A 12,925-nucleotide genomic window follows, 5' to 3' on the forward strand; every position below is an offset into this window, starting at 1 on the left:
ACGACTTTTAGAACTTAACAAAACGCAAATTTTCATGCAAAAAGATTGTTGATATCTATTTTAGTTCAAAAGTTATTGAAGTTTTTGTGATAAAAAATATTTGAATTTCAAGACGTTTTATTAGAGTTACAAAAATAACACATCTGTAATTTTTTGATATAATATACAATTTTATTTTGTCTTCTGAATGCCGTCAAAAGATATTTTTTATGTTTGCCCCAATCAGAGATATTCACAATCAAAGTAGGCATGTTTTTGAGAGAAAAACAACAATAACTCCTAAACGGAAGGAGATAGCGAGTTTCTTCACTCACCAAATTACGCATTTTTTAAAGCTCTAAAAGTGTTTCTTGGACTACTTTGATGAGAAATTTGAATTGAAAACTCTAGAGCCAGAAAACCAGTTTCGTTCGGACCACCCTATGTCACCGTAGGAAAATAGCTCTAAATCGGTCAATTTAAGAGATACAAAAAAAACTTTTTTTGGCAAAGTTGCTTGAAATTGAATGGTCTACAACTTTGCTGAAGCATGTATAATATAATTTCTACAAATAAGAAAGTTAGTTACACAATTTCTATGAAAATGTGGTCCACCCTAATTTTCAATAACATCAAACAAAGGGCTTAACTAATACAAACAACTTTGTAGAAGACCGTTTTTGTCTAATGTTTCATTCTAAAGCTCAAAATGCATCTTTCCGCGTAAAACTGATTCCTGGACCATAGTGCAATGTAATGGAACAAAGGCACGAATATACCATTTTACGTTTAAAAAATCATAACGTAAATGGAATTCTCGCCCTTGAAATTCAAACTCGAATTAGTGGTGCGTGTACAGCTTTTTAGCTAAAAGCTTTATTCAAAATTAGATAGAGTTTTTTAAGTTGTAAATTTAACTTACAAATTTCGGTGAATTTTTCTAACTTTTTTTCCTGCCGTAGACTCCGTCTACGTTTATCTGTGATATTGACTTTAAGGTGACACATCTCGGAATCCAAACATGGCAGGCACGATGGCCGGCTCGTGCCCCTACTCACGATTTCAAAGGCACTAATCTTCTGAAATAATGAGAATACAAAGTCAATCTTCTTATTTTAAGCTTTCGGCTAGTGCACAAAGCTAAAATAGAAATGGCAGTGTAGTTTGATGCTTCTTTCGCGAGATTTGTGCCTTTAAAGTTTTGGTACATTATTCAATTTTGATTCCAAGCTGTTTCACCTTAAGGATAGTTTTAGTTCTGATTGTACAAATGCAACTTACTGCTGTGATAATTATTTTGTAATTCAATTATTTTAAGGAATAAATGTAGCTTTACAAATTTGGGAATAAGTTCAACTGTAAATACATTTTAGAAAAGGTTAATTCAAGTGTTTGACTAAATTAATAGCACTTCACGCACTTGCATGTCCTTCTATCATGTTTCACATCACACATTGATAAGGATCTTCGTATTCTCTTTCGCCTCTGGCCTTTGTCAACGGGTGACATATAAGCCCTTGAGAGACTCTATTTAGCTGCGGTTAAGCGTGGGCCAATTGACAGCTCGGTTTGAAGCATTGATTTTCAATCAAACAACCCGCAATGGTCTAATCCATTGGTGTTCTAAATTATCTCTTTCTGAGAATTATGACACTTGAGCGTTGCACGCTCCTGTAAGATTCCCACGTGATCTGGACCCGCTCTACTGTCAAAATTCTTAGACCGAATTAGTTAAGTACACGAGTGGATAAGACCTGAGAGAGACTCGCGAAGACGAAAAATATCAACGTCATAAACAGCCCAGATCCAACTGTCACAAAACATCAAATGCAGCCCGTCGTTTTTATGGCTGGAAAAGCGAAAAGTATTGTATTCAAAATAAACTGTTTTTAAAAACCTTTGCCAGCGGAACAGTTTTTCCGGAGGTGCTGATAAATCTAAACGCAAAGCTAGGTATTTCTAATGTCCGGCATAAAATTTCACTCAAAATGCTATTTATGCTTCACTGTGATGCAAACGCAATACTATTTTGCTGACATGTTCATGTGACGGCTTGAACGGCTTGCGCATGATTGATGAAAACACAGAGTGGAATAAGAAAAAAACTCAGCAATCACAGAAAAAGAAGACCGTTTTCGCGAGTCTCGTCTCAGGATGAGACCATATCGTGCACCCCCGCTAATTTGAACGGTACATCATGCAAACCATCGGGGTTCATTTTTAATTTGAACATCTAGTCACCCTAGTATCGTGTTTCTGGTTTCATTTTCACTGTTTTGTTTTGATTCTGCGCTCCGTTCCACAGCGTTCCATTTAACTTCACTCCGTTCCATGAGCTGAATGACGTTTGAACCATTTTTAATCTGAATGATGAGCAAATTAGCGGGGTACAAATTAAATGTGGTCAAACCAACGGAGGTAATGCGTTGCATCAAATGCACGCATGTACTAAAACGCTGCCGCTGTTCTAAGCTTTGAAAATTGTAAAATTTGACGCATCTGATGTGTGCTGGTTTTTCTTCCGAGTGTCCTAGTGCGTTATAAAAGAACTATACAGGAAATCCCGGAGGAACTCATTAGAATTTACATAGGAACTCTGAAGAAATTCCTGGAGAAACTCCGAAGCTAATCCTGGGGGAGCTCTGAGGAGCAAATCTGAAGGAATTTCCAGAGGAATTATGGGGGAAATCCTCGGAGAAATTCCTTTTGAAAACTTTAAAAGGAGTTCTTAGGATAAATCCTCGGAGCAATTCCTGGACCATATCCTAGGAACAATTTCAGTAGGAAATTTCCGGAGCAATTTATGGAGGAATTTCAAGACGAAATCCTCGGAAGAGTTTCTGCATTAAACCACCGGAGGTGCTTCTGGAGGAAAATCCCGGAGCAATTCCTTGAGGAAAGCCCAGAAGATTTTATGGACGATATCTGCAGAGGAATTTCTGAACGAAATCCTCGCCAACAATGCTATTCCTTAAATTCCCGAGAGAAATCCCCAGAGGAATTCCTGGACGAAATCTCCGGAGGGATTCTAGGAAATCCTTTGTATAATTCCTGGATAAATTCCCTGGGGGAGTTTTTGGTGGAGATCCCCGAAGAAATTCTTGTAAAAAATCTCTGGAGGAATTCCTGGAGAAAATCCCCAGATGAATTCCTGAAGGAAATCATTAAAGAAATTCCAGAACGAAATATCTGGAGAAATTCCTGGATGAAATCTCCTGCAGAATTTCTGGAGGAAAACTCCGAAGGAATTCCTCGAGAAAATCCCTGGATAAACTCCTGAAGGAAATCCCTGTAAGAATTTTTGAAGCACATCCTCGGAGGGATTCCTAGAATAAATTCACGGAGGATTTTCTGCAGGATATCCCTAGAGGAACTCCTGAAAGAATTTCTGGTGGAAATCTCTTAATAATTATCTAGAAGGAGGAATTTCTAGACGAAATCCACGAAAAAAGTTCTGATGGATATACCCGTAGGGATCCCCGAAGGAATTCCTGAAAAAAAAAAACCCGGAGAAATTCCTGAGAGAAATCCAAAAAGGAATTCCTGGAGGAAATTCTGCGAGATACATCGAAGAAACTTCGGTAAAATGCCAGAAGTAGCATCTGAAGATTTCTGTGGGAGGACTTCTTTGAGGAATCTTCAGATGCATTCCCGCACAAACTCGTTGTGGAATCTTTGGGAAAATTCCGGCAGAAATTCCTAAAGGATTCCCCGGAAATATAATCTGATAATTGCCTTCCTTCTTAAATCATTCTTAACTTTCGCACCACTTAAATTGGAGGACTACCAAGTTTTTCATAGGAATAAAAACCTACTATTTAAAGCTTTGGAATTTTGTTCCTCACTTGTTTCAAATAAATAGGAACCAGAGACTGTGGCTGTTTCAGGATGAAAAAATTGAACTTATAACCAAAGTGTATTTTTGAAGAAATATTTCCATTCAATCTTCCTATGATTCTCCAGAATTTACATCAGTAATTCCTTCTTATTTAAGGGTTCTCCCAGAAATGTTTCGAGCAATACTTCCAGAGTGTCTTCCTGAAATACCTTTATGAATGTTTAAAGTATAAGTTAAGAAATACCTCAAGCGATTTCTTCGGTTTTTTTCCATGATTTCTTCGGAAGTCTTGCATGAATTACTGCAGAGTTTCAGTCAGAAATTCCTTCATGTATTCTTGAAGAGATTGATCTAGCGAATTCTTTGAGGTTAGTTTCCGGAATTCCTCCAATAATTTGTACTGATATTTCTTCAAGAATTGGTACAGAAAATTCTTCTAAAGTTTCATTGATTCTTTGAGAAATTCTTTTAGAATTTGTTTTACGAATTTCTCCCGAATTTCAATTAGAGTTTCATTCAAAGAGTTTAACTGTAATTTCTCTAGTTATTTTTTTCAGTATCTTCCAGAATTTACTCGTGGGATACCTTAAATCCCTTCAACAATTTCACTCAGGATTCCTCCAGGTGTTAACTCCAAAACATCGTAGAGATACATACAAAAATTATACCAGGGATACCTAGAGATTTATTTTCCGTTAATATTTCAGGAGCTCCAAAGGAATGTATAGAGGAATAGCGACGGTATTCCTTAAAAAATTGCGAAGGAATTTTCAAATCAACCCAGGAGTATATCCTGGAGCAAGTCTGAAGGAATTATCAGAGAAACTCCTGGAAGAACCCCAGGAGAATTCCTGAAGGAGCTGCGAAGTAATTCTGGAGGATTTGCATGAGGACCCACTATGAAAATCTGAAGGTGTTACCGGTGGCGCTCTAGAGTTTCCGGATGAACTCTAAAAAAATTACTGGAGGACATCTGAGAGCTCTGGAGCGATTCTTAGAAGAACTTCGGAGACGTTCCTGTAGGAACTGAGAGGTAAATTGTTAAGAAACTCCGGAAAAAAATCTAGAGAAACCATGGAGAAAATCGAAAGGAATTCCCGGTGGAGCTCCAGAGGAACTATCGATGAATTGCTGGAGGATTTCCGGAAGAATTTATGGAAAAAATCGTAGCATTTCAGGTTGAACTCTAGAAGAACTTCCGAGGAATTGCTGGAGGAATTACTGAAGAATTTCTGGAAGAAAGGATTTCCTGTAGCAACTCCGGAGGGATTCCATGAGGGCTCTGAAAGGGATTTGGAGGAAGTCTAGGAAAAACTCTTGAGAAATTCCCAAAGGAACTCTGAGAGATTTCTCGGAGGAGCACTGTAGGATTTCCCGGAGGAAATCTAATGAAATTCTTGGAATAACTTCTGAAGAATTCAGAGTAGAACTTGGGATGATTTCCTAGGAATTACTATAGGAACTCTGAAGAATTCATGGAGAAACTTAAATTCATGGAGGAACTATGACAGAAATCGGAAAAAATCCCGATGAAGCTCCGATTTCCGGAGGAACTCCGTAGAAATTCCACGGGGAACTCTGAAGAAATTCTTGGAGGATCTCTGATGAGTTCCAGGAGGAATTCAGAAGAATTTGTTGGTGAAGCTGCGGAGAATTTGTTCTAAAGAAACTCCAGAGAAATGCCTGAAAGTACTATAGAGAAAATCCCAAAGGAACTCCTGAGAAATATAAGGAGGGTCTCCGAAAGAATTCCTGGAGGAACTTCGAGGAATTGTTGGAAGAATTTTTAGAGCAACTCCTTAAGAAGTTCTGGAAGAACTTCAAAAGAATTCCTGGAGAATCTCAGAAGGAATTCCTGAATAAACAACGCAGCAAATCCTGAAACTCTGAAGAAATTCTTGCACGAATGTTTGGAGTAAGCCTGAAGGAATTGCCGCAGGAACTCTTCCCGGTGGAGCTCTGGAGGATTTCCTGGAGGACAAGTGGAGGACAGTGAAGACGAGAAATGCCCGGAGCAACTTTGAAAGAAACTCTGGGGGAATCCTGGAGTTACGCTGGAGGAATTCCTGGAAGTACTACGGAAAAAGTCCAAAAGGAACTATGAATCACATCAAAAGGTATTCCCAGAGGAACTCTTGAGAAATTTCCTAAGGAATTTCGGATGAATTTTCGGACGAGTTCCTGGAGGAACTCTGTATAAAATCCTAAAGAATCTCCAATGGAATTCCTGGAGGAACTCTGCAGCCATTCCTGGAGGAACTTCGGTGGCGCTCCTGGAGAAACTTCAGATGCAGTTTTGAAGGAACTCCGGGGTAATTGCTTGAGTGACTCCGGAGAAATTCCTGGGGAAACTATGGAAGACAATCGAAGAAATTCTCGGAGGATCTCTGAAGAAACGTTCCAGGAATTACTGGGTGAAATCTAGAAGAATCGCCAAAGGAACTCCAGAGAATGTACTGAATGAAATCGAGAGGAATTTTTCTGAGGAATTCCAGATGGATTTCTGGATGTTATGAAAAAAAACTTTAGAGTAGCTGTGGTGGAATTACACGAGGAACTCTGTAAGAATTCCCAGAGGAAGTGTAGAGGAATTCCCGGTGGAACTCTTGAGAAACTTCATGAGGAACTCTGGATGAATTCCCGGTGAAAATCTTTCGAATTAACTCCTAAAGAATCCCTCATAGAATCTGAAGAATTATACTGAAAATTGAAGAGCTATGAGAAAAAATATGTAAACCCAACATTTATCGTCAAGTTTACATAAATTTTCTTGGTTTTTCCCTCAAATTGTCTTCAAAGTCTCATCCCCATTGCTATAAAACCCATTCAGTTTCCCCAAAGGTGTACTAAAACAGTCATTATTTTAAACTTTCGCAAATAGTTAAATTTTGGTGCGACATTTCACGATCAATAAATTTCAGGCAGAAGTTGACGTCATAATCCCAGTATTTTAGCGTACTTCCGTGAGATGTTTCTATAATATGAAAACACTGATAAATAATCAAATTTAGAAAATAACACCCTTTTGATAAAAATTTACGATGTTGCTCGAAACACAGTTGCTGGTTTGAAAAGTTGTCAAAATTCGTTGTATTGTTATTCAATGCACGGAATACTCGAGTAGACTTGTTTGATGTTTCAGAGATGCTGTATTTAGAAAGAATAAACACATCTTAATGAAAAAAGAGAACACCCGGCACCGTAAAATGTCAAAAAAGTGGACTTAGAATTTCATTTACTATCGTTCTTGCTTGACCCAATCTCACCCCCATTTTCAATGTTTTAGACATCGTACCGAAAAAAATGATTTTTTTGTGGGAAAATCAAACAGATTCCGGAAAATACCTGTAATGTGTAATGAAAAGACTTTCAACATTCTACTAATACAACGATAGAGGCTAGATTACATGCGTGATACTTTGTACAGCAGAAATATAATGTTGTAAATTTTATCTAGTTTCAACATATAAGTTTATTGATGTAGTAAACAAAAACTACTATCCTAAAAATGTATATTGTTATGAATTATGTGCAATAATATGTTCCCTAACATATGAATTATTAATTTTAGTAATATCAGCGTTATTAGCTGAAATATTTCACAAAACATATTTTTCCGTTTTGACCCAATCTCACCCCCTAGACCCATTGTCACCCCCATCGACGGTACGAAATGACGTCTGTTTATTTTTAATTTTCCTGGTAACGGATTTTCAATCAAGTATTCATTAAAAATTTGTTCTATGTCTTGATTTTTCCCCACAGTAAAAATAAGCAAGGTATTATACTAATGACACTTGGCAGTGACGTCATTCCTATCGCAAACTCGAACGAGTGCAAAAGAAAGCAAGGCCTGCTCTCCTTTACTATCCTCAAGGCCTCGTGCTTGACGATAAGAATGACGACTCATATTTTGATGGGAAATCGTTGTTTACACGTGGGAATACCCTACCTTGTTGTGTCTACCGTGATCTCTCCCTATCTCGATGGTTCCTTCGATATCGAGATGTGGAGTGGCGACTGTTGGTATAACGTTATATAACGTAAACGGAATTACGTAAACTAAGTCACGTAAATAGAAGTTACTACAATGAAGATTCCATTGTACTCACAAAAGGCTTAAAAAACAACAATTTTAATCTTTCTAGGAACAGCTCGAACCTACGCCGTCAGTTCCGTCGATTCCGCTGCGAGAAAGGCCCTCTCTTTCGCTGAATGGAAGTTGCAAGTCAGCAAATTGTAATTTACAAAATGGATACAAAGTGTGGGATCAAAAGAGCGAACATACAAAACGAGGAAAAAGCGACATATTGTAGCTATCTAGTCCGAGTGAGCGCAGCTTCCGGATGTTTTTTCCTCTTTTTGTTCAAGTCACATTGTTCACATCTCGGGAATTCTTTCTCTTCCGAACCGTCGTCATCGTTGTCGTCGTCGGCGTTTGTCCTACTCGGAACAATACACCGAGCACGGTCTTTACCCCAAAAAATCGACTGTTTTCTCTCATTTCCATTCTGTCGGCCCATTGAAGCCGCGTTCCATTTGGTTCGCTTGGAACGTCTCTTTCAGTTCCCGTCTATTGGTGGAGAGGAAACAAAAATCGAAGGAAAATAGACTTTGCTGAACTAACAAAATCGAACAGAGCCGAGTGTTCTTTTCCAGCTGGCTCCATTTCGATCCACATTCTCTGTTCTGTTTCAATTCAAACCGACTCAAACACGTTGTTCAAATTTGTTTCAAATCCATCCGTGACTCCATTGTACCTACAGTTTTTTTTGTCTGTTTCTGTTTCTCGAACAGGAGCCGAATGGAAGCTGTTGACCGAGGACGAAAAGCGGCCCTTCATCGACGAGGCGAAAAGGCTACGGGCGATGCACATGAAGGAACATCCCGACTACAAGTATCGACCGCGGAGAAAACCGAAACCCATCCGGCGCGATGGCTATCCCTATCCGATGACGTATCCCTCCGTGCCGGTCGATGCGCTGCGGGCAGGTGAGTGGATGTCCAACTGTAAGCTCTTGTTTGTCTCTTCATTTAAATTCCTAATATTTATTCACAGTAGACTTCCACCTGACTTGACTCTTTGAACGAGGTTACTAATTTTAAAATAAATACGAGTAAACTTATGACTTTTGAACATAGGAAGCATAACACGGTAGAACTCAAAAAATCGCCAATCAAATAACGAAGTGCGTTTATCAAACCTTGGTATGTATAAGTTTCTAGTCCTGCAAGCCTTCCATAAATAAGGTAAATGTACGATTTATTTTATTACTGATGGTATTAGACTGCAGAATATTCTATAGTCAACGGCCATATTGTCATTGGCTAGCTAGGGTTTTTTGCTGGCGGGGGCCAAGTCAGAGGTGACAGCGTGTTCTAGTGCCACGGATGTAATATTCGTCACACAAAACAAGGTTTTCACAAACCTCGTCGTTTTCGTGGATTTTTAGTCATTGTATGTTACATGTTAATGAATTTAATGTTCTCAGACAGCCTTGTCGCACAGTGCGTTGCTCCATACACAAAAATCAAATTTCAAGATGTTTTATTCGGCGATAATAAGTGTCCACAAGTATATATAGATAGCATCCGTCATTGAAACAAATATTGATAAGCTATACAAAGCACTTAAACTACTACAACAAGCGTCGAAAGTAACAGTTGTCGGAGTAGCAGAAAAACTAAATTTTATCGCAAGTATTCAACATTCCTTTCAACTGTACGGAGAGTGTTGGAACCAATCTATTCTATCAATATTCAAAAGAAAACATGGCTGAAGGTTAGTGAAGTATATTTGATGGGATAAGAACACCAATTTTAACTTTAAATATGAGACATCGGCACAATGAGTTGGCTATGAAATGAAACTTATTAAATGCTAACATGTAACTTTGGTTATCGATTGAAAAAAGTTCCACCGAGTTCCACCTTAAATCACGCAAAGACATAATTTTAAGAGTGTCCTCTAAGAGGTCTGAAAGATACAGCAGCCACTCCATGCAACTCTTCGAGATGTTTGACTATTTTTAGATATATTCCTTAACCAGCACAAGTATGAAAATGAGTTGTTTGTGATACAAATTCTGAAAATCTTGCAACGCTATGTGGTCTCGGCTCATCAGAGTATTTTATACTTAAAATAATATATTTTGAATGTAATTTCCAAGATTTTTTTTGAAGTTTTATATTAAAAACTGGAAAATTAAAAGAAATGCGTTTTTTTTGCGTAAAATTGTACAAGTCTTTTGCAGCTACGATTGAGAAGAGGCATATTTGCAAATAACTTCTTGCACCATTATGAACAATAGAAGTACAAATTGCAAGGTTTTTCTTGGAAAATAATGAAACTGGCGCTTGGGACAGTTTTGTGATTATGTGTATATTATACGTCATTTATGCCATTTGTAGTTTTTTTTACCTGAAAAAACTTTCCATTCCATACCGAGGTGCTCAAATGGCATGATTTTCCAGTCTTGATTTTTGTCCCACACCTCCATACATTCAACGCACTGAACAAAAGGTCGAAAGACAATAGGTCGAAAGGACAAAGGTCGAACGACAAAAGCTCGAAAGGACAAAAGGTCGAAAGCGATTTGCTTGGTGGGAAATTTTTCCTTCTTTGAAAAAAGATTTTCGACCTTTTGTCCCTTCTTTTTTGTTCTTAGACCTTTTGTCCTTTCGACCTTTTGTCTTTCGACCTTCTGTCCTTTCGACCTTTTGTCTTTCGACCTTTTGTCTTTCGACATTTTGTCATAGATTCGAATTAACGTTGGAATATGTATTACTCTGTTGTTTGCATAGATATGGAAAATTGTTGATTTCATAGGGCCCCTGGAAATTTGCAAACAGGTGCCTACGACGCACAGTGTTTTATTTTCTCGTTTTCATGCGCTTTTTGAATAACGCCCTAACCGTTGATTTTAGCGATATAGTTTGTTCGAAGAAGTTTCTTGGTATATTAAAGCACATCTTTTGACGAAAAAAGTTTTGTGATCAATACACCTAGCAGTGAGATAGAAAAACTATTTTTTCAAAACATTTAGATAGACATATGATGTCTTCGGCAAAGTTGTAGAATTGACAATTTGAAACAACTTTGTCGAAGACACAATTTTTGTATCTCTTATACTTTTTGAGATACATGCCGTTGTATGTGAATGACCCCTAAAAATCATATTTTTTATCATAACTTTTTTCCAAGATTTTTAACATTTTTTGTGTTTTCCACAAAGTTGTTTGTCATAGAAAAACCCGTGTTTTTGCTGAACATACCATAACCCTATCTTTTGAAGTAACAAAGTTATTAATGAATTACTCTTTTTTCAAGGGGTAGTTTAGGCCTCTATAACTGGCTTCGGCGCAAAATGGCGCAGACAACTCTTACAAATCATGAAAGTACCATATCTCCCCTTTCGGCAGTTGATAAAAACTTTTGTCTATAAGCGTCTTTGCATGGGTTTTTATTATCAAACAAATAAGCCTTATTAAAACGAATTCGACTGATACTTATTTTACTTTAAGAGATAGAGAGTCGCAATGTTCAGCAAAAACACGCATTTTAAGATGTTTAACAACTTTGTAGAAGACATGAAAAGTATAAGAGATAGAAAAATCGTGTCTTCGGCAAAGTTGTTTCAAATTGCCAATTCTACAACTTTGCCGAAGACACCATATGTCTATCTAAATGTTTTGAAAAAAAAGTTTTTCTATCTCACTGCTAGGTGGATTGATCACAAAACTTTTTTCGTCAAAAGTTGCGCTTTAATATACCAAGAAACTTCTCCGAACAAACTATATCGCTGAAATCAACGGTTTGGGCTCTATTCAAAAAGCGCATGAAAACGAGAAAATAAAACACAGTGCGACGCTACTCAACAGAGACCAATGCATCGGCAATACATGACTTTTCACTATGATACCTACTAATTGTTTCCGTGATGTACCTAACAGCTTTTAAATCTTAAGTATCTTCAAAAGGAATGGAATAGAACTAAATTCGGTTTTTCATCTACTTACAGGTATTCCACTAAACAGCTCGAAGATTTATTATCATATAACTTTGTATATTATTATGTAACAATCACTATATGAAAAGAATATTTTTTATTCAATATAGTTGTATAAACGTTATGGGTGTATTCGTCAGCACTATCACTAAAACCACGGAGAATAGAAGTTCATCTGGAGTAACTTTTTTTTTTGTTATATTTATTTATTAACCAATGATAACTGTATTATGAATGCGTGTAAAATGAACAATCATGTTTATAATAAAAAAAAATTAAAATAAGCATATTAACCTTCAATTTAGCCTTTTATTGGTAAATATTTTTAGAGTGTCCGAATTTTGGTACCGTCCTAATTTTGATTCACCACGGTACACATCAAACGAAAGCTTTTGAGTTGCCCTATAAACTTCATATTAAATTTTACAACCTGGTTCGGTTGACATAAAAAATGAGTCAATAAAAAAAAATAACAGGTTTTTCTCGATTTAAACTATTTTTTAACATCCAAATACTTTTTCATTTTGAAGTTCATATAACGTAAAGTAAGCATGCCAAATTTCATACCAATCCGTGCATTTTTACTATAGCTATAGCAGTTTGATTGATCTTGAATTTGTTTTAATTAAATCATTAGTGGTTATTTTGTACCACTTCTCCCTTATATAAAAATCTGAAATTTTGCAAAATATCTACTTTTATATAGGAAAATAACTCCTGTAGATTTCAGCTCGATCGTAGAACATCAATACAACCTCTCTAGGCAAGGGGGTTGCGGTACTCGCAAACTGGCTCAAGTTTAACCACTACCCCGAAACATTTTTTTTTTATTTTTGGAACGGACATTTCTGGATTTTACCTTGAATGATAGCACATGAAACAAAAAACGTCATATTTAGTTTTTTGACCTATTTCGGTTGGCAAGAAAAAAAAGATGGGAAAATTACTTTTTTTTTTTGTCTCTATGTGAATTTTAACACATACGGCTAGTTCTTCACTCGAAAAGGAAAATTACTATTTTTTTTTATGAAAAACTTGTTTTTCTCGAATTTAAGTACTTTCAAAATTCATATACCATGTTTATCTTAAAGTTTATATA

General features: G+C 36.9%; 1 protein-coding gene across 3 annotated transcripts in view; it reads left to right on the plus strand.

Annotated features, from left to right (window-relative positions):
* LOC110678644 (SOX domain-containing protein dichaete) overlaps positions 1–12,925 on the plus strand; it is a 243,563-nt gene that overhangs the window by 154,959 nt on the left and 75,679 nt on the right. For 2 of the 3 annotated variants that reach the window (XM_021851781.1, XM_021851779.1), the window contains exon 4: positions 8,615–8,827. In XM_021851781.1, the coding sequence (XP_021707473.1) occupies positions 8,615–8,827 (213 nt within the window). The remainder of the gene's footprint in view (positions 1–8,614; positions 8,828–12,925) is intronic. The other variant, XM_021851780.1, reaches the window with a different exon arrangement.

This window comes from Aedes aegypti, chromosome 3 (assembly GCF_002204515.2).
Source record: "Aedes aegypti strain LVP_AGWG chromosome 3, AaegL5.0 Primary Assembly, whole genome shotgun sequence".
In the NCBI taxonomy this organism is placed as follows: Eukaryota; Metazoa; Arthropoda; class Insecta; order Diptera; family Culicidae; genus Aedes; species Aedes aegypti.